Source organism: Amblyraja radiata, chromosome 10 (assembly GCF_010909765.2).
Source record: "Amblyraja radiata isolate CabotCenter1 chromosome 10, sAmbRad1.1.pri, whole genome shotgun sequence".
Classification (NCBI taxonomy): Eukaryota; Metazoa; Chordata; class Chondrichthyes; order Rajiformes; family Rajidae; genus Amblyraja; species Amblyraja radiata.
The window spans coordinates 14,712,266-14,737,108 of record NC_045965.1 but is presented as its reverse complement, the minus strand read 5'-3'; the positions used below and the strand labels follow the sequence as shown (position 1 = coordinate 14,737,108).

The 24,843-nt window shown below is 41.5% G+C and overlaps 1 protein-coding gene across 1 annotated transcript in view; it reads left to right on the top strand.

The window, feature by feature from the left end:
- The window catches only part of LOC116977581 (P-selectin-like), a 152,190-nt gene extending 131,178 nt beyond the window's left edge, over positions 1-21,012 (top strand). Inside the window, exons 16-23 of the mRNA XM_033028131.1 lie at positions 309-494; positions 624-809; positions 4,476-4,661; positions 5,585-5,770; positions 8,488-8,619; positions 14,085-14,115; positions 15,975-16,030; positions 18,966-21,012. Of these exons, the coding sequence (XP_032884022.1) occupies positions 309-494; positions 624-809; positions 4,476-4,661; positions 5,585-5,770; positions 8,488-8,619; positions 14,085-14,115; positions 15,975-16,030; positions 18,966-18,970 (968 nt within the window). The 3' untranslated portion in view covers positions 18,971-21,012. The remainder of the gene's footprint in view (positions 1-308; positions 495-623; positions 810-4,475; positions 4,662-5,584; positions 5,771-8,487; positions 8,620-14,084; positions 14,116-15,974; positions 16,031-18,965) is intronic.
- Positions 21,013-24,843: the final 3,831 nt, after the last annotated feature.

Below are 24,843 nucleotides of genomic sequence, written 5' to 3'. Positions count from 1 at the left end.
TCCACTTCACCGCTTTCACTGGCAGCGACTTTCAGATATACATCACTTCTGAAATTATAAAAATTGTTTGCCATCAAATTTCCTCTAAAATTCCTTCCTCTTACGTTAAACGTATGCCCTCTTGTATTTGATGCCCCTACCATGGGAAAACATTTTTTATCATTCATTAAATGGATTTTCATTTGTTAATTTGTTTTTAAATACTTCACTGAAAGATAAATTTGCTTCCATGGTGCAGTAAGCTATCTAGATTAATGCATGTATTTACTATGGTTGGTGGAAAGTTAAAATCATACCTTTTATTTCAGCTATAAACTGCCGTATGTTGACAGAGCCAGTAAAAGGGGTAATGAACTGCTCCCATCCAATTAGAGACTTCAGTTATAGATCAACATGTGACTTTAGCTGCTCTAAAGGGTTTATACTGAATGGGTCAGACCAGCTCCAGTGTCAAGCCACTGGCCAATGGACAGCACCAAGCCCCAACTGTAAAGGTAGCAAGGAAATTTACCTACATTTTTTAATAATATTTAAACCGATAACTATAGTTCTGCAATATTTAATATTAAATAATATACAACAAATCCTATCTTCTAATTTTCCTAATGTTAACAAAATTTCAGCCATAAATTGTCCAGCACTCCTAAACCTTGACCAAGGCTCAATGAACTGTTCCCATCCCATTGACAAATTCAGTTACAACTCAACATGTGACTTTAGCTGCACTGATGGGTTTATACTGAGAGGGTCAAACAGACTTCAGTGTCGAGCCAATGGACAGTGGACAGCAGAGATGCCCGCCTGTAAAGGTAATAAGGAGAATCACACAAAATATCTTTATACAAAATAGCTAATTTTAAAATGTTGAAGTTATAGTTGGTTTCCAATTTCCAATGTGGAGTATGAAACTATATATATACCGGACAAAATTTGTAGATTTTTTTAGTTTTGTCATTTAAGTTTTATTTTCACATGACTACTTTTGCAAACTCTGGTTAATCAGTGGATAATGAACATAGGTATGGTTTGGAATCTTATCTTTAATGGGCTGGTGAGTTGATTGCCAGGTAGGTGACACAAAAAACTGCAGCCGTTGGAATCATGTGTGGAAAAAGGTCAGGCAACATCAGTGGAGGGAAATGGACAGATGCTGTTTTGTGTCGGGACCCTTCTTCAGATACCTCTATCTTCCCACAGCAGTTTCTGTTTGATAGATATGTGATTCTAAAATTGGGGTGCCTCACTGATTGTTTGTAGAGTTGCTGCCTCACAGCACCTGAGAGCAAGGTTCAATCCTGACGTCAGCAACTGTGTATGTAGAATTTTCACATTCACTTTCTGACTACATGGGTTACCTCCAGATGCTCCAATTTCCTCCCACATTCCAATGTCATGGGTTGGTAGTTTACTTGGCCAGTGTAAATTGCTCCTCGGGTGTAGGTGAGTGGTAGTATTTGGGGTGAGATAGTTACAATGTGGGGAGAATACTAAAATTGGATTAATGTAGAATTAGTGCAAATGAGTGGTTGATGGTCAATGCAGATCTGGTGGGTTGAAGCCACTTCCATGCTGTTTGTCAATCTAACTCTAAAATGGCTGAAAGGCAACGGTGAGCTCTGCGATCAGACTCTCCATTGAACTTACTTCCTCAGAAGTTTGAGGAGATTGAGTATGTAGCTGAATACTCTATTGGACAGTTATAGGTGTATGGTGGAGAGGAGAGCACACTGACTGGTTGTATCATGAACTGGTTTGGTAACTCGAAGCCCAAGGATGAAGGCTGCTGCAGAAAGTGGTGGACATGGCCCGGTCAATGGCAATCATGGTAAGAACATCATAAAAACTTTGATAACAAAAAATATTGTGAAGGAAAAACAAGAAGTGAAAAACAGGAAGTGCTGGCCATTGCCCGGTCCAGCTGGATTTTTGATTTCCTCAAACATGTCTGGTTACCTAGTGTTATTGATCATTTATTATATTATTGACTATTGTATATTTATTTGTTGTGTTACTCTGCTTGTGAAGCTGTAGCAAGTAAAACTTGTATTAGACAACTATACGCTCATTACTCTTTACATTAGTGGCCCGTAATTTGATCATGTGATGAAAATTGAGTAAGTGCAGCTGAGTTGTTTGAATGTTTGAAATTATATTTTAAATATAACTAAATATTTTAAATAATTTGTATGCCTTATAACTATACCTTTTAAATTGCTTTTGCGAGGTCGCCGGTAGTCAGAAGATCTTGGCAAACTATTCAAAAGGCTTCACAATTGGTGAACTGTCAAAGGATGTCAGGGTATTCCAGAGAAATACAAATAAGAAGCAGATGTAGGCCACTTGGTCCCTTGAGTCTGCTTAAAAACACATTGATTGATCCACTATTTCCTGCTTTCTTCCCGCAGAGCACACAAGATACAATAGCTGAGGCTGACTCACTGGTCAGCCCCATTACTTTCGGATGCAGAGGGTCACTTCATTTGGCCTTCCACATCCAAGAAAAGTAAGTTTTGGCCTGGCAGGCAGGCTGCAAGTCTTAGCAGCCAGCTGGATCCTGAGCGTGATATGGCCCATTGTATTCACTCATTTACCTTTCTGCTTCAGGGGTAGGCTACTGGATGTGCATCACTGTGGTCATAGCATCATAGTGATACAATGTGGAAACATGCCCTATTCGTCCACACCGGCCAACATGTCCCAGCTACACCAATCCCACCTGCAAAAGGTCGGTGTAAACCCCACCAGTTGGGGGGTAGAGGGAGAGGAAAGAAGGCAAAATGAGCTTAGAAAAGTGGACAAAAGCTTGCATTCTGGCAGGAGATATTTGTGATAACAGAACTCTGCCCAATTACAGTCATATTGATGTTTACTGGGCAATAAATAGACCTGTAAACTGTGCGTATGCAGGGTTCCCTTGCCAAAGTGCCTGTCCAGCATCTGCAGAACAGATTAATTAGTCAATTATTGGACATCTGTGTCATACCTGAGTACAAATTACATTGAAGCTTATCCACCAGTGGTTATCCACTATCCGATCGCTCTGAAATCCTAAAGAAAGACGCAAAATGCTTGAGCAAGTTAGCAGATCTGTAGAACATGGATAGGCAACATCTTGGGTCTTAAATTAGGAAATGGAATGTTAAAAGCCATTGATAAATGCAATGTCTGCATCTTTTAGGTCAAACATTGGACAATGTATTTGGCAATGGTAATGCTGAGGAGGTTTGTGATGAACACAGGATGCATCATTTGGGGCAGTTGCACTGGTGTCAGATAGTATCTCATTAAGGCAAATTCTACTGAGAAAGAAGTTGAAAGCATTACTTGGATATTGAAGTGAGCAACAAAGGTGATTTGGGAAATATTATAACATGTATTTTTTGGAGCGTAATGATTTAAGATGACTGTTTTAAAATGTTCAACTTTCTGAAGGGATTTCTTGGGAATATCATTCACACCAAAGAAAAGTTGAATAGCAGAATAAAAAATGAGAAATATAAAGAGGTACATTTTCACCCACAAATAGCTCAAGTGTCAGGAGACTGCTGCTCCTGTTTTTGCTAGTTTGTGATTGTAAAATAAACTGCCACGAAAGCCTGCTGCAGTGAACAGTACACTCTAGCTGTGGTAAGAAGGAATCAATGGAATGATCAAAGGTAGTGTACGGGGATATATAAAAATGAGTGGATTGACTGATTTTAACCTGTTCCAAAATTGTTTGGCTGGCTATGAATTGTTCTGTAACGTTTCATTCCTCCAGTTTCCCTCTCCCCTGACAGTCTGAAGAATGATCTCAACCCGAAACTTCACCTATTCCTTTTCTCCAGAGATGCTGATTGACCTGCTGAGTTACTCCAGCATTTTGTGTCTATCTTCAGTGTAAACCAGCATCTGCAGATGCTTCCTACTCCAAAAATATTTGTGTTGCGTTGCATTGGAAAAACTATTCTCCAATAATTTTAATTTTAATGTAACAGACATATATGACTTTTTATCCGGAGTATGGGAATCAAGAACCAGAGGACATAGGTTTCAGGTGAGAGGTGAAAGATTTAATAGGAACCTAAGGGACAGCCTTTTCATTCAGTGGGTGATGGGTATATGGAACGAGCTGCCGGAGGAGGTAGTTGAGGCAGGTATTATGACAACATTTAAAAGATATTTGGACAGGTACCTGGAAAAGAAAAAATTGGGGAAATAGGCCAAACGTAACAGGTGGGACGAGTGTAGATGGGGCATCATGGTTGGCATGGACAACTTGAGCCGATCAGCCTGCTTCTGTATGACTCTGACTTTATGACCAAAATTAATTTTCCTAAATAAAATGGACTGAATAGGAAATCTGTGGTTGGGTTTTCCTATTAACATGGTGAGGCACTGCACCGTCATAGCTCTGGATTCAAGCTTCTGGATTCAAGGTAGTCATTCTCTATCAGCACAGGACAACTAATACATGTAAATCTCCATTTCCCCAGCTGTAAAGTGCAATGGACTGAGGGTTCCAAAGCATGGTACCATGAACTGCACCCATCCTGTTGGAGACTATAATTACCTGTCAGTGTGCGTGTTTGGCTGTGTAGAGGGCTTCATTTTGAAAGGAATGGATGTCATCAGATGTACAGATTCAGGGAAGTGGACAAATGAATTGCCACATTGTGAAGGTAACTGCTTTTAAAATAAATCTAATTATCAATTCTAAAGGTTTTACTAGTTCTTTAATTTAAAATCTTTAAAATCTCACCCTTTATTAGTCTGTACAAATGCTCTTTTGGAAAAACAAGTAATTCAAATAATCAAATAACATAAGTTATGTCATTAAAACTGCATTCAAGTTACTACAAGCCATTACCCGAGGAAGGTTAGGGGAATTTGACCATAGCCTGTTCTCTCCTATTTCTAACTTCTTATTCCAGAACACCATTGGAAAAGACCAATGAATAACTTATTTGCTACTCTGTAAACTGTAGAATTGTAGGAGGCTGCTTCTGTTCTAACCATGCAAACTGCATTGATATGAACATAATAGCCTTTCATTTTTTCTGATTGCTGCCTCATTACTGATGGCCAATTATTACCAAGTGGTCTTCTACTTTGAACAAAAATCAACATAATGGATGATTTAATAGAATTGGAACGTAGGAACAGGAACAGGCCCTTCGTCTCACTTTGCCCACACTGAACATGATGCCAAGTTAAATAATGTCTACCTATACAAGTTCTTTATACCTGCGTTCCCTGCATCTGCATGTGCTTATCCTAAAGCCCCTTAAATGCGACTCCATATCTGCCTCCACCACCCCAACCCGGCAGCATGCTCCAGCCATCAAGCATACCATAAGTAAAAAAAGTCCTGCAAATAAAAGAAAATAGCACAATCCAGTCCCAGGTCTTGGACTATTCTCAGCTTCGTGATTGAAATTTGCATTTATTCAACAATAAACTAGTAACCTGCAGATAACCCGGATTCCACTGAGTTGGATCATAATCTTTACTGAGATTGAAATAATTGTTGAAAAAAAATGACTTTTTTAATCATTTGTAATGGACTGTTCATAATAGTGCTGTTCTTTGGAATCCAACACAGTGGTGAAATGCCAGGAGCTGAATACTAACTTGCCCGTGATTATGAATTGTTCACATCCTCTGGGCAACTTCAGTTACAACTCGGTGTGTGACTTTGATTGCATGGAAGGTTTTGTGTTGGAAACTCCTGCGAGACTTCAGTGCAACAAATCTGGACAGTGGACTGAGGATATTCCACTTTGCAACGGTACTGTTTCGAACATTTTAGAGAAATTGCCCTTCTTAGAAGGCCTAATGTAGCCTTGTTTCTGTTTATTTTAAGTGATCTTGGTAATACAGGGCTGAATGTTTTACTGGCCCAGTTGGCTAGGAAGGCTTTAAGTTGGATTCAGGGCCTATACTCTGCTAATTTTACTTTGGGTTGGGGAATTAGGGTAGTCCCAATACGTTAGTCACCATGAAATAAGAATTCTACCTTTGACAGCTATTCACAGATCCTGTGCAAAATGGATGTACAAGCAAGGACAAAATTGGGTTTCATCATCTGTTCAAACCAAGTAGACCATCCACATGCACTGTGATCATTTATTAACGTTATTTCACCATGCCAGTAAAGTAAGATAACACTACTTTAATGAGAAACATGTACACATCCTGTGTTGAACACACAGTAATCCTCGGGTGCTCCCAAGGACGTTTGTGCTGGTAGGCTAATTAGTCACTGCAAACTGCCTCTAATGTGTAGGCGAATAATGTAATCTGGGAAGAGCTGATGAAAATATAAGGAAGAGACGTTATGGGGAAAATCAGTAGGGAATGGGATTGTTCTAATGGCCTCTAATCTCAAAAATAAATATGAAATGTGCAATTAAGGGCTACTTTCTGCATGGTGCCACCTCCACTCTTAATTTCCCATGCACTCACATCAGCATCAGCACACGAGGCCTGTCCCATCGTCAGAATCTTCACATCATTTATAGGAAAAAGAGGCCATGCCGTTCATCGCCTCTCCAACCAAAGCCCCACCAAAGGGAATGAAAGGCTTTGAGGCCACGTTTACAGATGATACGAAGATAGGTGGAGGGGCAGATAGTATAGAGAAACCAGGGGCTCTGCAGAATACTCAGAGTCGTTGGGAGAGTGGGCAAAGAAGTAGCAGATGGAATACAGCGTAGCAAAGTATGGAGTCATGCATTGTGGTAGTAGGAATAAAGGCGAAGACTATTTTCTAAATGGGGAGAGGGTTTAGAAATCGGAGGAGCAAAGGGGCTTGGGTGTGCTGGTGCAGGATTCCCAAAAAGTTAATTTGCAAGTTGAATCGGTAGTAATGAAGGCATATTCAATGATAGTATTTATTTTGAGAAGACTAGAATATAAAAACAGAGATGTATTGCTGAGGCTTTATAAAGCACTGGTCAAACTGTATTTGGAGTATTATGAGCAGTTTTGGGTCCCATATCTGAGGAAGGATGTGCCGGCATTGGATTGAGTCCAGAGGAGATGCACGAGAATGCTCCTGGGGATAATTGGGTTAACATATGATGTGCATTTGACGGCACTGGGCCTGTACACATTGGAGTTAGGAAGGATGAGGGGGGGACATTGAAATGTATCGAATAGTGAAAGGCCTGGCTAGAATGGATGCAGAGAGGATGTTTCCACTAGTGGGAGAGTCTAGGACCAGAGGACACAGCCTTAGAATAAAAGGACGCACCTTTAGAAAGGAGATGTGGTCAAAAACAATTAGTCAGAGGGTGGTGAATCTGCAGAATTAATTGCCACAGATGGCTGTAGAGGCCAGGTCATTGGGTATTTTTAAGGCAGAGATTGACAGATTCTTGATTAGTAACGGTATCAAGGGTCGTGGGGAATAGACAGGAGAATGGCATTGAGAGGGAAAGATAGATCAGCCATGAGTGAATGGCCTAATTCTGCTCTTATGTCTTGTGAACATGAACCCTTTGAAGGAGATGTCCAGTTTGGTCCCAGAGCCCATGAGCCTACACTTATTTTTGTCCTCAGGTGTGTTGCAGTATCTACTCTGCTTCTACTTTCCTTTCATATTGTCTTATTCAAATCCTAAACTTCCTGTGTGGAGGAAGTATTTTTCATTTTCCCCTCTAATTATTTGCTTGTCACGTTTGATCTCACCTTTGGTCATTGACATGTTTGGCAGAGAAAACACATATCTGCTTAGTATTGTTAATACTCTTATCAACATGCCCTGCTATCTTCAGAGACTTGTAATGTAACTCCATCCCTCTGCTCTGGCAGCCAGCCAGCCACCCTGAAAACAAAATGTAATCTGCTCTCTAGGTTTGTGGGCAACCCTGCCTGTAGGAATCGCAGATTTGTGAGTATTGTATATGAATGACAGGGTGAAAACAATGCCCTTGTTTTTGTTATTAAGAATTCTCCTCCATTCTCAGTAATTGCATACTGCTCATTTGCCCATTTTCTTTATTGGTCACCCTGTTTGGTGTTCTGCTAGAAAGCCATGTGTCCTCATTTTAAACCGTTTAGCAAGCTCTAACAAGTGAGGTTGAGAGCATTGTATCTCCATGCATTCTAATGAAACATAAATGTTTCCTATGTGTTTATATATCCAGTTGGGGTGGGGTTAGGACTGAGGCAGCCTACTGCCCTGATTAGGGTAATATCTGTTTTAGAAACAGTATTCTTAAAGACTGATTGTCAGAAATATCCCATGGTCAATTGGTCAGTAATTTTAATGTTTGCTGGAGTTTCCAATTCCTGAAACTTATTTTGCCAGATGTGTAGTCGAGGTCATGTGAGTGCTTCAATGAAACCTTTCTGAGGCAAGAAAGTTAAATGTTATTAGACTGATGTTAAACAAACCCGTTTAAACAATGGCTCAAAATGTTCGACTTTATGTATTGCTGGTATAAAGGTTGCTAGTTAATCATAGTCCAAGACAAAGATTACAAGTGATGCTCTTTTCAGGTTTTGGATTTGAGCGTTCAACACATACAAATGATATTTTGCTTTACGTGGGTGCGATTGGAGGAGCTGCTGTATTTGGTCTCATTATTGCTATGACAGTTATCTGGATCAGAAGGAAACTGAAGTCGCAAGGTAACTGGAATTTCTCTATTTTCTATAATTTGAGTTTAATCCATAAATGGGGTGTGTCATGTCCATTTGCTTCCGATATCTGCTTATATCAAACCCTGGTGGCTCTTGGATTCCAAGAGCATAATGTAGAAAGAAGTGTGGAATTTGCATGTTCTCCCCTGGGACCATATTTGTTCCTCCAAGTGCTCTGGTTCTCTCATATCTCTAAAATAAGCTGATAGATTAATTGGCCACTATATATTACCCTAGTGTAGGTGTGGATGGCAGATTAAGGGGAATTAAGGGGCAGGTGATGGAACTGGTGAGAATGCGTTGAGGTCTGTCATTGGCCTAATGAAAATTAAATACGAAAATTATGCGATATAGAAACAAGGGTCTCACTTCTGCATCTTTTATAAGCTCAGTCTTTAGAAATACTGCACAGAAATAGGCCCTTTAGTCCACCAAGTCTGCGTCGACCAGCGATCACCCTATACACTAGCATTATGTTACACACTAGGGACAATTTACAATTTTACCGAAGCCAATTAACCTACAAACCTGTACCTCTTTAGAATGTGAGAGGAAAGTGGAGCACCCAGAGAAAACACATGGAGTCGCAGGGAAAATGTATAAACTCCATACAGACAGCACCCGTGGTCAGGATCGAACCTGGATCTTTGGTGGTGTAAGGTAGCATCTCTACCACCGCCCCACGGTGCTGCCTCAGTCATTCAATAAGTCATGGCTGAACTTTTACCCCAATGCCACCTTCCTGCTCTTACCATATATCGTTTAACCTTCTTGATACTCAAACATTTAGCAATCTCTCTGCCTTGAATATACTGAGCTACTGAGTCTTTGGAGTTTGACTACTCTTTGGTTACACTTCCTCCAGGGCACGTATATCCTTTCTTAGAGAGACCAAAACTGCACACAGTTTTCTAGATCTAGCCTTTCAATAGCCCTATATAATTGTAGCAAGACATTCTTGCTCCTGAATTCATAACCTTTTGCAATGAAGGCCAACATTCCATGTGCCGCCTTAATTGTTTGCTGCACCTGCATGTTTGCTTGCTGTAACAAATGTGCAAGGTCATCTAAATCTTTTTGTGCATTAAAATTTCCCAACCTATCACCATCTAAACAATACTCTGCCTTTCTCATTAAAATGCATAACGTTACATTTTTCCACAATACGTTGCATCTGTCATGTATTTGCCTATTCAGTCAATATGTCTAAATCACTTTGAAGCCTCTTTGTATCCTCTTTACAATCCCACCTAGTTGAATGTCATCAGCAAACTTAAAAAGATTACATTTGGTGCTTTAAATAGATAGTGAATAGCTGAGGATAGGACAGGTTTGGAGGGATATGGACCAAGCACGAGCAAGTGGGACTAGTGTAACTGGGACATTGATGGCCGGTGTGGGCAAGTTGGGCCGAAGGGCCTGTTTCCACACAGTATCACTCTATGACTCTATGAGGCCAAAGCAATGATCCTTGGGTACCCACTAATCTCTGCATGCATCTTAAAAAAGACCCATTAATCGCTGCTCCTTTTCCTGTCTGAAATCAATTTTCAACCCTTGAGATACTTAAACACTGTGTGGAGGGTAAGCGGGAGGCTTTGGCTCGAATGGCTTCAGCAAACAAGGTGATTATTAATGTACAGTCCGTGGTTTTTTTTTGCATAAACTTTCCTGAGACTATTGCAATAAAGATGACATTTAGGGTTGTTGTATGCTCTTCCTGTGGGATGTAGGAAGTCAGGGAGACTTCCGTTGTCCCTGGGGACTACACCTGTATGAGGTGTATCCCATGCAGCTCTTTGCAGACCGTGTTAGGGAACTGGAACAGCAGCTGGATGATCTCAGGATCACCTGAGGCAATGAGGAGATCATAGATGGGAGTTACAGTGAGGTGGTCATGCCTAGGGTATGGTCAGCAAGTAGATAAGTGACCATTAGGAAAGGGAGAAGGCATAGAGTGTGAAAGTCATCCATAGCCATTCTCCTCAACAACAGGTATGCTCCCTTGGACATTTTTGTGGGGGACTACTGGTCAGGCAAGGGAAGCAACGGCACTGGTCCAGCCTGCAATGTTTGGCCTGACAGAAGTAGAGTGGGGAAGTGAAAAGTCAGACAGAATGACAGTGACAGGAGACTCGTTAATTAGGTGCAAAGACAGGAGATTCTATGGAGAATCTAGGGTGGTGTAGGAAGGAAATGCAGATGCTGGTTTATAATGAAGATAGACACAAAGTGCTGGAGTAACTCAGCAGGTCAGGCAGCATCTCTGGAGAAAAAGGATGCAGTCTGAAGAAGGGTCACCCATCCTTTTTCTCTAGAGATGCTGCCTGATCTGTTGAGTTACTCAAGCACTTTGTGTCTATCTCTTGGATGGTGTGTTGGCTCAGGGAGACCTTTCAAGAATCTATTGATCTATAGATCTATAGACCCTGACTCTATTGTCAGGAGTAGATCCAGAGGACTGGAAAATCTAAAATATTACTCCACTGTTCAAGAAGGCAGTGAAACAAAAGAGGAGAAACAAATGGCCGGTTAGCCTGACTTCAGTGGTTGGTAAGATTTTAGAGTCCATTATAAAGGATGACATTTCCAAATACGTAGAAGCACATTATAAAATTGGCTGAAGTCAGCATGGTTTTGTGAAGGGGAAATCTTGTCTGACGATTCTGTTAGAATTCTTTGAGGAAGTTAATAGTAGGAAAGACAAAGGAGAGTAAGTGGATGTTGTTTACTTGGATTTTCAGAAGGCCTTTAAGGTGCTGCATGTGAGGCTGGTAAAGAAGATAAGAGCCCATTGGTATTAGAAGATAGCAGAAGGAAGATAGAAGTTTGACTGAATGGCAGAGAGCTAAGAGTGGGAATAACGGGGGCTTTTTCTGGTTGGTTGCCAATGACAAGTGGTGTTCCGCGGGGTTGGTGCTGGGTCCGCTACTTTTCACGTTGTACATCAATGATTTGGATGAGGGGATTGAACGCTTTGTGGCAAAGTTTGCAGATGATACGAAGATTGGTGGGTCATGTAGAGAAAGCAGGGACTCTGCAGAAGGCCTTGGACAGGTTGGGAGAGAGGGCAAAGAAGTGGCAGATGGAATGTAGTGCAGCACAGTGCGCAGTCATGGGTTTTTGTAGTAGGAATAAAGGAGTAGACTCTTTTCTAAATGGGGAGAGGATTCAGAAATCAGAGATGCAAAGGGACTCGGGAGTGCTGATACAGGATTCCCAAAATGTTAATTTACAAGTTGAATCGGTAATAAGGAAGGCAAAGCGTTGCTAGCATCGATTTCGAGAGGACTAGAATATAAAGACAGGGATGTAATGCTGAGGCTTTGTAAGGCACTGATCAGGCTGCATTTGGAGTATTATGAGCAGTTTTAGGCCCCATATCTGAGGAAGGATGTAGTGATGATTGTGAGGGTTACGAGGATGATTGGTGTTATGACATATGATATATAGCATATGATGAGTGTTTGATGGCACTGGGCCTGTACTCGCTGGAGTTTAGAAGGATGAGGGGGTACCTTATTGAAACTTGCCGAATAGTGAAAGGCCTGGAGAGTCGAAGTGGAGAGGATGTTTCCACTAGTGGGAGTCTAGAACCAGAGGACACAGCCTCAGAATAAAAGGACATACCTTTAGAAGGGAGATGTGGAGGAATGTTTTTAGGCAGAGGGTGGTGAATCTGTGGAATTAATGCCACAGAAGGCCATGAAGGCCAAGTCATTGGGTATTTTTAAGGCGGAGATTGACAGATTTGTCATTAGTAAGGGTAATTAGTAATTCTTCATTGAGGGTTCTGGGGAGAAGGCAAGGAAAATAGGGTTGAGAGGGAAAGATAGATCAGCCTTGATTGAATAACGGAGTAGACCCTGAGCCAAATGGCCTAATTCTGCTCCCCTGCCTTGTTTTTCTGCTGTACTGATCTATGTTTTAAATAAACAGAAAACATTTTAATAGGAGTTGATTGTGGGCCAAACTTCTTACCTTCTCTGATTCATTTCACGTTGTAAGACAACACTTGGGGCTTCAGTATCATCCTCCATGGGGGGGGGGGGGGAGCATCTGGCCTGACAATAATGCATTGCTTCGACTCCACAGTAGCATCAAATCTGACGTACAAACTCACTCTATTGCAATCATAGCTACATTTGTGGTTAAAAGTGTCAATTATTCATTTGGAACAATTAAATGGTTTAGTCAAAAGAGTGTACCTAATCGGGTTCACAAGGGTTCAAACCTGTAACTATTTTGCAAAGTAAGATTCCTGTTGTGCTTTGTTCCAGTTCCACTTCATCACTCCTCCATCTCCCCTATTACACCGATACCCCGCTTAGTGCTACCACAAAGATCACTAATTCATTATAGTGCTCTTGGTCCTGAGGACCAGACACTCACAGGTACGTATCCCCCTGAGGATATCTGCTTGGGCTGCCCACTGCCCAGGTATGAACCTCTGCCTTATTTGCTGCAATGTGTTGCTGTGCTGGGAAGTTGGAGCGGACTCCTGTGCTCCCCGCTGCTGTGCTGGAATTCCAGTGCGAGTCCTTGTACCCACACTGCTACGTGCTGCTGTACTGGGAACTTGATGTAAATTCCTGCCTTTCTCATTCCCGCTCACTTCTGTGCTGTGAGTTTGGTGACAATCCTTGCCCTTGGTAAACTGGGCAATGTGGAGAAATTGCTGGGCTGGGGAGAGTTGTGCAGCCAAACAAAGAGTGGGGAGAGAGCAGGTTCCATCATATCCAACAACAGGTGATCAGAGTGACTGGAGGATCCAGCCTGTCTTTCGGTGCACGGTGCATGAGCTGCCAGTCCCCATAGCAATGGCCAACACGCACTGTGCTGAACCCCAATCTCAGCACTGAATGGCTGCGGAGCTCACTGCAGCCTGCTCAACATCAGCCCTTGCAGGCAGCTTCTGAACATTGCCTCAGGGGTTTACTCCACACCGAGTTTCATTGCCAATAGAGAACAGGGTTTGGCAGGTTCCCCAGACAGCAGCATTGTCAGTAATGCATTTATGTATGCACTATGCTATAATGACCCCATTTAGTACTGATTCCACTTGCACTCTTGATACTGGGAATGCATCCTGACCCCTAAGCAAGGTGCAAATGTAAATCTATATGCTTGCAATTGACGACCTGAATTCTTGTCATCTTGAGCAAATACAGTCTCTGGTGTTAACTGCTGTTTCAACAAGATGATCAAGAACCACTTACTCAATCCTGTTCCTGTCCACACTTGCGCTCCTTCTGGCAAAAACCAGTTGGGATAAGCCTTAAGCTATTTCTCTCCCTCGTTCAGAAGCACTGTGGCTAATTATAGCCTTTCTGCTTTGGCTTCGGCTAAAATACTCATTGATTTTGAATATTTATTTTTAATTGTAAGTCTTTTTTTTAATTAACATTTCAAGATGCATGTCTTAACATTCCACATTTTTTTATTATCTTCAGAGGATGATTCAAAAATGCTAACCTCTAACAGGTAACTCAATTTTTCCATGTTTTTCTATCTTTCACTCTTTAGAGATGGATAGATAGAGTTTGTCAAAGTGGGAATATTAACACCGAGAAGTGAAAAATATTTTTTATTGTGTACCCAGAACCAGTATTAAGCTTCTGAATAAATGTTATACATAGGGACTTCAAAGTATAGCTCAAGGTCCTTAAGTGTATTTTTCCCCCTCTGTTTTGAAACTGGAGTTATTACAATGCCAATGTGAAAATTTACAAAACTACCTATGTAGCTTTCCAGTGAAGATGCCAATTCTAAAATGGATGAAACGGTTCTCTTGCGTATCTTGATGTTTCTTCTAAGTGTCGAAGGACCCGGATTATCGCTGACTCATCAGCAGGATGATAATCGGTGGGTTTGTTGGCCGAATGCCAGGAAACTTCAAACGATCCAGAGTTGCTGTTTAGACCTCCTAGTGAGAGTATCTCTCACTCTCATCCCTGTTGATAGATCTCTCCAACAGATGAAAGAGGATTCACTCGGGGATATGTTTGAGGACTGTAGCATTGACTGAATAGGGTGATTCCATGAATCACTGGGCTGCTGCTTGATCAGGCTGTAATATTTTATTTTATTTTTTATTTAACCTTTATTTAACCAGGAGAAGTCTCATTGAGATTAAAAATCTCTTTTACAGAGAGTCCTGGCCAAGACGGACAAAATATAGAGCCAATAAGGCTCTATATTTTGATACCAGTCATAGGATGCTTGTTAGAAGGATTTTGCAAGGCCTTCTTGGCAGGAATCATCTTGCTGTGACAGAATTTTGGCAGCTTAGCCAATGCCTGGAGGTCCATTATTTTTTCGTCTGTTTAACTCTACAGTTTTGATACAGCTAAATGGTTTGTTAGGCTATTTCAGAGTGTCATGCATCAAGCACGTTGCTGTGAATCTGGAATCATGTTCACGCCAGACCAGATAAGGACATCTGGTTTCTTCCCCTGTAGGACCATTTGAGTTTTTACATTTAGCTTGATTCTTCAAAACACTCTCACCACCGATCATTACTGTGACTTAATCAATCTGGATGTTAACTTTGGGTAACTAAACACCTCCCCCCCCCCTCCCAAGCTCTTCCCTGTGCTCCACCTGGACTCTCATTTACCTCCCTTCCCCCTCTTCTTCCACCAATGTTCCTTCCTCTGGCTTCATAATTTGAATTATTCGCATCTCTGGCCCTAGTCAAACAATCTGTCTATCAGAAACCCCCCACACATGTATTTACCCACTTTCCATGCTTTGTCCAGCCTCATCTCTCTTCCAACTTTTTTCCCCTCCCAATCCCACCACAATCAGTATGAAGAAGGGTCCAGATCCGTAACATCCCCTATCCAGGTTCTCCAGAGATGCTGTTGACCCAGCATTTAACTCAGTTATCCAGAGATACTCCAGCACTTTACGTCTTTATTTCAAATGTTAATTAACTAAATTTAAGTTACCACATTGTTTTGGTGGGATTTGAACTTGTATCTCCATTAGTCCACGGATTTGACCACAGATCATCCCTCCCTCACTCCTCCAAACTAACCCAACAACAACGCATTTACACACGCACATCAAGCTTTATCATTCATTCACACTGGAGAAAATAAACTTGATGATGAAAATGAGGAGTTTACACCATTAATATCAGTTATAACAAGCAAGGCCTCAGGCTATTCTAGTCAAAGTACTTATTCAGAGATTTTGAACAGATTTGTTCACATGCACAGAATGGATAGAAGTGTTCATTCTGAGTCAGATTGAATTCCTGTCTTTTTAAATTGCCCATGAAAACTACTGCGCATGTCAACTCGTAAATGAATTAAACTGCTATATTTGTCTTCCAGTGTTGAAATTGCACAAGATACGTTTGAAAATCCTGCATTCGTGAATAATTCTGCAGGTGAGATTACAAATCTTAACAACTTAATAGAAAGTAGTAACGCTCAAATCTTAGAGACTCTTCTGAAGGAAGATGAGGACATATTTTGCTCTTCAAATGTAGGTTTAAAAGGATCAATTAGATAACATATTTCAGTATCAGATACAAAGCTTCATTAAATGTTACTAACCATTGCAGTTTATTATATCTCTCCAATGATTGTTTTGAAGTTATAGTAAACATATGAATGTGACTGTCAATGTGGATAGCCAGTGAGCTTGGGCAGAGGCTCTGCTGAAAGTTGAAAACTGCGTTGACATTCATTATCTATTTACATAGTGCCCACGAGTACAAATTATAATTATTCTCTACAGTTCAGGAGCTTTTTACTTGATTTCTATTTGAGAAAGTTGAGGGCGCATTCAGTGGGAAAATATTGGCCTAGAAATTTTGATAAGGGCGATCACGTACTTTGCATGTGTACAGCAGGTTTGAGAATGTTTAAGAAGGAAATGCAGATGCTGGAAAATTGAAGGTAGACAAAAATGCTGGAGAAACTCAGCGGGTGAGGCAGCATCTATGGAGCGAAGAAAATAGGCAACGTTTCGGGTCGAAACCCTTCTTCAGACTCGACCCGAAACGTTGAGAATCTTTGCTTCAACGATTCTGTGCATATAACAACACATATTTTATACTTGCTAAGTATCCCGTGGCCCATAATGCAAACATAGTGCAACCCATAGAGCAAACAGATTTCCGAAAGCAAAGCAGTACACACCCCGACATATATTGGTGACGAAGTAGAGATGGTCGAAAGCTTAAAGTTCCTAGGAATAAATATCATGTGCAATTTGGCTTGGATCAGCCAAATCAAAGCAACGGCCAAGAACGCACACCAACAACTCTACTTCCCTAGGCTTACAAAGTTCGGTATGACCCCAACAACCCTCACCAACCTTTACAGACGAGCCATAGACAGCATTTTATCAGGAGGCACCACAGCCTTGAAGACCGTAAGAAATTGTAGAGAACTGTGGACGTAGTCTAGACCATCACACAAATCAACCTTCCTTTCATTGACTCATTCTACACTTGAAGACCACCAGCACAATCAAGGACCAGTCTCACCTGGTCACTCCATCTTTTGCCCTCTTCCATCAGGAAAGAGGTATGGAAGTTTGAAAACTCATTCCTCCAGATTCAGCGACAGTTACTTCACAGCTGTTATCCGGCAACTGAACGGTCCTCATCAGCTAGGGTGGGGTCCTGACCTCTCATCTACTTTATTGGAGACTTTTGAACTATCTTTAATCGGACTTTATCAGACTTTATCTTGCGCTAAATGTGGTTCCCTTTATCCTCTCTCTGTGCACTATGGACGACTTGATTATATTCATGTATAGTCTTTCCTTTGACTGGATAGCACGTAAACTAAAGCTTTTCATTGTACCTCTACACATGACAATAATAAACTAATGACGGTGCCATTTTGTGTGCAAAATTCTACTATGCATCCAAGACTTGTGAGGGTTAAGACCTGTAACACCATTAGTTATATTCCCTGTCCCCTGCCAGGGAGTTTGAAGGATTTGTCTACTTGCCAGACAGATTCCTTCTTTCACTTCTTGTTAGCATTCACCTGCATCTCCCTTGCACTTGTCATCCCTGCCACCTTTGCTGGCATTTCTGATCCTCCCATTCTAACCTTAATTTTTCCCATTGATATTCATCAACCTCAATCCACCATCTGTAATGATGGGAAATAACATAGAAAGTCTTTGTATTTCCAAGACTCTTTTTGAATAGAATATCGGAGTTTGAAGCCCTCACCCAGAGTTGGCAGCAGCCACTGTTCAGCATCTGTTCAACGTGTTTCCATATTTAAAAGGATTTCCAAGCCATCTACTTACTTTTAGTGTATCATAGTATATATAAAGTTTGCTAAAGCGGCCTTGTGAAGGACCCCCCTCCCCCCCCCCCCCCCCCACCCACACACACACACACACACACACACACACACACACACACACACACACACACACAAACAATCTTAGTCACGTGTGTGACCAAAATATGAAAAATTGTGGAATACATCTCTTCTAATTCTGAAAGCATTACAGGTATATTGTTTTGTACTGTATATATGATTCATATTTTTTTCAAAGTTTATCAAGTGAAATATTTATGTTATGCTGACAATGTTTGTTTAGGGTCAGAGGTCAAATATGACTGGTCACGTGTGTGACTTCACGGAAGCATTTTTTTCATCTCAGTTTTTTCTTACAAAATCGTGAATTTAAAAAAGCTAGAATGTTCATATCTTTAGCAGACATGCATTATAGTTCTGCAGGTAGGAAGTTAGCAATGAATAAGATTAATCTCTTACAAGAATTTTTTAATGTATTACGTTATGTGATGCCATTTGGTAACGTGTGTGACATTTGGTTCACTTTCCAAAGGATGGCCCATAGAGGAAATCTTTGTTCAGCTGTTGCAAATCTTGATTTGATATCTCCAAACATTCATTATATATGACATTGTGCAGATGAAGAAATTGTAGGAGCTGTCACCAATGCTCCACTATTCAAATCCCATTTGGTTTGTTGAACAATTCAAAAAAGGGCTCAAAGCTTCATCACAACTATGAAACCCAGATGCTGTGTGGGATGCCATCAATGCATTTTTGTCCTTTAGCAAGCTGTGGTTTGATTAGTCACATGGTGGACTTGCAGTGCATTTTGCATACCCTGTAGATAAATCATGCTCGTTTTTTCTCAACAGTGGGATATAGATATGCCATGAAGGCTTACAATTGCAAGAGCACATTGCTCAGGGGTAGATAGAGGTGAATGACCTGTGACTACCAGTCCACAATGAGAGTATTAGTAAACATTCTTAGAAATTGCCATACACAGGTCTGAATCACAATATAATTTGATTGTTTTTCTCTTAACAGGATGAACATGATTTGAACAAGATCTGTACAATTATACAATGAACATATGGCCAATGAATGTTGTACCTTCACCATGCTCTGTTGTCTTCGTGGCATTCAGGGATATTGCCTCATTGTCTGACTTTAGATGTGCTAAACTTCCATCATATTGCCAGGAAAACCGAAGCCGATCCTTTAGCTCCTGGAAACATTTGGATCATTAGCTTCTTTACATGAACTACCCAATTCTCAGAAGAGAAATGCAATAACTTGATGTTCTGTGTGAGATCCTTACAAAGATCTATGCAATAGAACCTCCATTTAATCTGTTCCACCATGCTTTAAAACTGCGCCTTTAAGTCTATATAGCCTTCCCCCATACTTTCAGCCAAAGACGTTACACGTCTCAGTGAAATTTCATCTGCTACCTGTCAGCCAATGCTGGTAGCCTGTCCAGGGCCTATACAGTTGACTGGCATCTTCGCTATCATCAACAAGGTTTGAAATTCTACTCTGTATTTCAATAACCAATTTGGATACTAGTACATGCCTCTGTGGAGTCTGAATAATGCCATTTACTATAAATAATTTAATTTATCCATAAGTTACTTTTTTTGTCTAAGCTAACACCAAATCTTCCTATTTTGTGAGCCTTAATTTCATGTGGTACTTTACCAAATGCTATCTCAAGATCCACCTAAACCACAAAGGGGACAGATTCATTCTAACTCTACTGACCACTTCACCATTACCAGAAGCTCATTTGTCTATGCTTCTTCGCAGAGCTTTGGGAGGTTCAAAAAAATACTGTCTAAAGATTCTGTATACTCACTGGCAAGTGAAATAGAGCAATATCAGTATTCCTCTCCCAGGAAACATCCCCAGCATCAAAGCTGTAAATACAACCAGTTGGGTCCAATGGACATGACGACATCTTTCATGCGTTCAACACCACATTTGCAAATGGGCACTTCCTGAGCTGTCACGCACGAGATTATCAGAACAGAGGAAATGATGCAAGAATATTCCAAACGCTCCTTGAAAAGTCGGTGAAAATTTCAAACCCATGACTGCTCAAAATAAAGAAGCATCGATAGCACTGAGCCCCTTGCTTTCCTGAAGCGGATGTGTGTACATGTCCAGTGAAGATAGCAGAAGGAGCACAATCTCTCTCATGCTGCCCAATGATCCCTCAGGAAAGCAGATCTTCCACAGACTAGAGTGGAAATACATCATCCTTGATTACAAGGGACTGCCTGAAATGATCACGACGTTCCCTTCCCTATGACATTGACTCATCAAAACAAAATTAATAAATTAATCAAACACAATCTATCTTTGCAGATCTATACTGACTCTTTATTAACTCCAACCAAATGCCTATTTGCTTTCCCCAATTATTGATTCTGAAACCTTACCCACCACTGACATTAAACTAACGGATCCACAGTCACTAGGAATTCCTTACGTGGCTGGTTGATATCTCCTCCAACCACACCTTCTGATGCTTTAAATTGCCACTTCTTACTTTCACTAATGTCCATACCGTGTTCCTTTAGTACTTTCTGCTCACCGGCCCTCATTCTTCATTCGTTTTGTTAGTTCTCCGCTAAATTCCTGCCCGGTGGAACTGTACTTTATTTTCTTCCCAACATTAAAGTTTTTCTCCAATAATGGTTTTGCTTCATACCTCTCCTGTGCATTGTTCATTATAAATTTAATGTAAAATAGTCAAAGGTTTGCTTTTCTAAGCAAAGAGCATTTGAAAATGTATTTTGTTTAGTGATTTCTGTATATTTGAATGATTAATCAAGTTTTTGCCTTTTTTATGAGCTTCCTTATTTTATTGAGAGTTTGAGATGTTAAATCAACATAACTATATATGCTTTCAAGCAGATCGTGCAATGAAATGTTTACAATGCCCACAGCAGATAAGTAACTAAATGATCAATTAAAATTCAATCAACATTGTAATATCAAAACATCACATAACCAGCTGTTTTTATGTTCATATTTCATTTTATCAATGTTGGTCATGCGTATCATTGTAATAAAATGTACCACTGCACAAACCATTTTTAGTTGAACTGTAGTTGAACAAAGGAGTATGAATATACTGGAGAAAGAACAATGGAAAGCAGGGAGTAGACAGAACATTGGAGATTAACCAAATGTTCAGGGCATGCATGTTCCAGTTGGAGTGAAGGGCAGGTGGGAGTAAGGAGGTGTAGGTGACTAGAGAAAATGAGGATCAGCTCAGGGAAAAGGAGGCAGCATGGGACAGGTATAGGCAGCTGAAGTCAAGTGCATCCCTGGAGAAGTTTCAAGAACTGAGGAGCATAAGTAAGAAGGAAATCAGGAGGTCAAAAAGGGGCCAGGAGATAACTCTGGCAGATAATATTAAGAAAAATTCTGAGATTTTATGAGAACATTAAGAGAAAGAGGGTAACCAGAGAGGGAATAGGGCCCTGAAAATACCAAAGTGATCATGGAGATGCCTCTGTATGCCAAGGTCCTCAATGAGTATTTCTCCTTTGTTTTCACTGTGGAGAAAGACATGAAGGCAGACATTAATAATAGGGCAGTTAATGGAGACAGTTAATTAAGACAGTTAATGGAAATGTCCTGAAGACGGTTGAGGAAGTGCTGGATGCCCAAAGGTGCATGACAGTAGATAAATCTTCTCCCCGCTCCCTTCAGGCAAGAGGTATAGAAGTATAGAGCATATGTCCAGATTCAGAGACAGTTTCTTCCCAGCTGTTATCAGACAACTGAACCATCCTATCACCAACGAGAGAGAGGTCCTGACCTACCGCCTACCTCATTAGAGATCCTTAAATTATCTTTAATCAGACAATACTGGACTTTATCTTGCACCAAACATAATTCCCTTTATCCTGTATCTGTACACTGTGGATGGCTTGATTGTAATCATGATTGTATAGTCTTTCCACTAACTGGATAGCATGCAACAAAAAAAGCTTTTCACTGTACCTTGCTCTGTGTGTGACAAGAAATAAAACCAAATCAAACTAAAATCTCACAGGCGTGATCAAGGACATAGTGTGAAGTTAGAGGAAAACACTTCAGGAGCCCTGGCTGAGATATACGAATCATCATTAGACACAGGTGATGACTGGAAGATGACTTATGTTGTGCCTTTATTTAAGAAGGGATGCAAAGACTGGGAACTACAGAGTGCACTTGGTCTCGCCGATTTATAGGAGTCCACACCAAGAACAATGAATACAGTAGATGAGGTTGGTGGAGATGCGAGTGAACCTCTGCCTCACCTGAAAGGACTGTCAGGGTCCCTGGATGGAGTCAAGGGAGGAAGTATAGGGACAGGTGTTGCATCCCCAGCAGTTGCAGGAGAAAGTACCTGGGTGGTTTGGGTGGGAAGGGATGAGTGAACCAGGGAGTTGCGGAGGGAACTGTCTCCGTGGAAAGCGGAAAGGGGTGAAGATGGGAAGATGTGAGTCGTTGTCGGATGTCATTAAAGGTGGCAAAAATGTCAGAGGATTATGTGCTATATGCGACGGCTGATGGGGTGAAAGGTGAGGACTAGGGGGACTCTGTCCCTTTTGCGACTGGGAGGAGGGGGAGCAAGAGCGGAGCTACAGGATACTGAAGAGACACACGTGAGGGCATCAAATATGTTAGAAGAGGGGAACCCCCATTCCCTAAAGAATTAAGACATCTCGGATGTCCTGGTATGGAACACCTCATCTTGGAGACGGACAAATTGGGAGTAGGTGATAGCCTTGTCTGGAGGCAGGGTAGGAAGAAGTGTAGTCTAGATAGTTGTATGAGCCGGTAGGTTTGTAATAAACATCAGTCGATAATGTATCTTCTGTGATGGAGATCAAGAAAGGGGAGGAAGGAGTCGGACATGGTCCATGTGAATTTGAGTGCAGGATGGAAATTGTTAGTGAAGTTAATGATGTCCATGAATTCTTCATGGGTATAGGAGGCAGCCCCAATGCAGTCGTCAATGTAGCTGCGATAGAGTTCTGGGATAGGGCCAGTGTATGCCTAGAATATGGATTGTTCAACCTACCTTTAATATATTCAGGCATAGCTGGGTGTAGTGGCAGATTTTCATATCTTGCAGGTAATTAGCACCCTAGCCGCTATTTGGATGAGAATGCTTGAAGGGGGTGTCTTCTAAACGCATGCAAGCTCACTCACAGAGACCTTCAGAGCTTCTACTCTGATTTGGCTTCAAAATACAGTATTTTGATGAATAAATGGTTTATTGTTGATAGAAAACAGTGAGATACATCCAAATTTCTTCCGACTCGTTACTACAATCTTCTTCGAACTCCAGCTTATTACTTTAGACATTAGTAAACTCCTCGTGTCTCCGTAACACTGGCAAGATCTGCATGATCTCACATGGTAGAAGGGTTAACCTTCCCCATGGTCTCTCCAAACTAATCTAAAAACTAAACTTCTGCGCAAGCATCTAAGCTCCAAATATGCCCAAAAACACGTCATAAATCTCGCCCACAATATAACGGGCAGTCTAAAATTTAAAGGCACATGCCATCCTCAATGACATACAAAACAGGCCAAATGGCCACTACACTGGGACCCATACAAGTGCCCACGGGTATGCTTTTGATTTGGAGGAATTGGGATGATGATGAAGGATAAGTTGTTGAGAGTGAGGACCAGCTCCGCTAGGCAGAGGAGAGTGTTTGTAGAGGGAAATTGGCTGCTACAGTGGCTGAGGAAGAAACGGAGGGCTTTAAGGCCTTCCTGGTGGGGGATGGAGGTGTAGAGTGACTGAATGTCCATAGTAAAGATGAGGGAATGGGGGTCTGGAAAATGAAGGGCATGTGAGGTGTCTTGAACATAGGTCAGGAGGGTTTAGAATAGAATAGAATATAGAATAGAGGGTTGAGTATAAAAGTTGGGATATTATATAGGGGATCTAATGGATGTGCAAAGCATCAATGACCTGAATGTAGTGTCAAATGATGATCAAGGCCATTAAGTCGTGTCTCTCAACAACCTCACCACTGTGCGTTCCATTTTTGTTCTATTACATAGCTTGATTAAGCACCAGCCATTTCCTCTATTATTGTGTTCTCCACTATGAAAATCAATTTTGAAAGCATAGTTATTAACAACATTGTTTTAACAACAGCTAGGTTTTGTCCTCCCTCCCTCTCTCCCAGCCCTGCCTCCTATCAGTCTGAAGAAGTGTCATCCTGAAGCCGCGGTCTGCGGAGCTTATAGCCGCGGGCGCGGTGTGGACTTACTATCCGGAGCGGGATCCCTAGCCGGGGATCCCTGGAGAAGAGCTACGACCGCCGGCCTGCGGCCTACAACATCCTGAAGCCGCAGTCTCCAGTAGGGAAGCACCGATTCGGGACTTACCTTCCAGACGAGAGAGCCTGCAGCGGCGACTGCGGAGGTTTATGGCCCCGACCACGGGGGGAACAATGGAGGAGGACTGACTGTACTTTGTGCCTTCCACCACAGTGAAGAATGCTGTGGTGGATGTTTGTGTTAAATTTTTATTGTGTATTGTGTGTTCTTTTTTGATTGTACCGCTGCTGGCAAGTTAATTTCACTGCACTTTAATGTGTATGTGAGGAATAAATCTGATTGATTGAAACGTTACCTGTTCATGTTCTCCAGAGATGCTTTTTGTTGTTGTTAGCCAGCATTTGCAGTTACTTGTGTGTAGTCTTGTTTGCTGCTCCACTGTGGCCGGCCCATTGAAACTGTCTTAGAGTGAACTTTGAGGGAGAGGGGGGGGGGGGGGGCCTGGGACGCGGGTGCTGGGCAACCGCAAGCGCGCTCCTGACGCCGACGCGTACGCAGTCCACGCATGGCGTCGTCATGCGCGATGACGTCAGCGTGCGTCGCCGTGGCCGCAGCCATG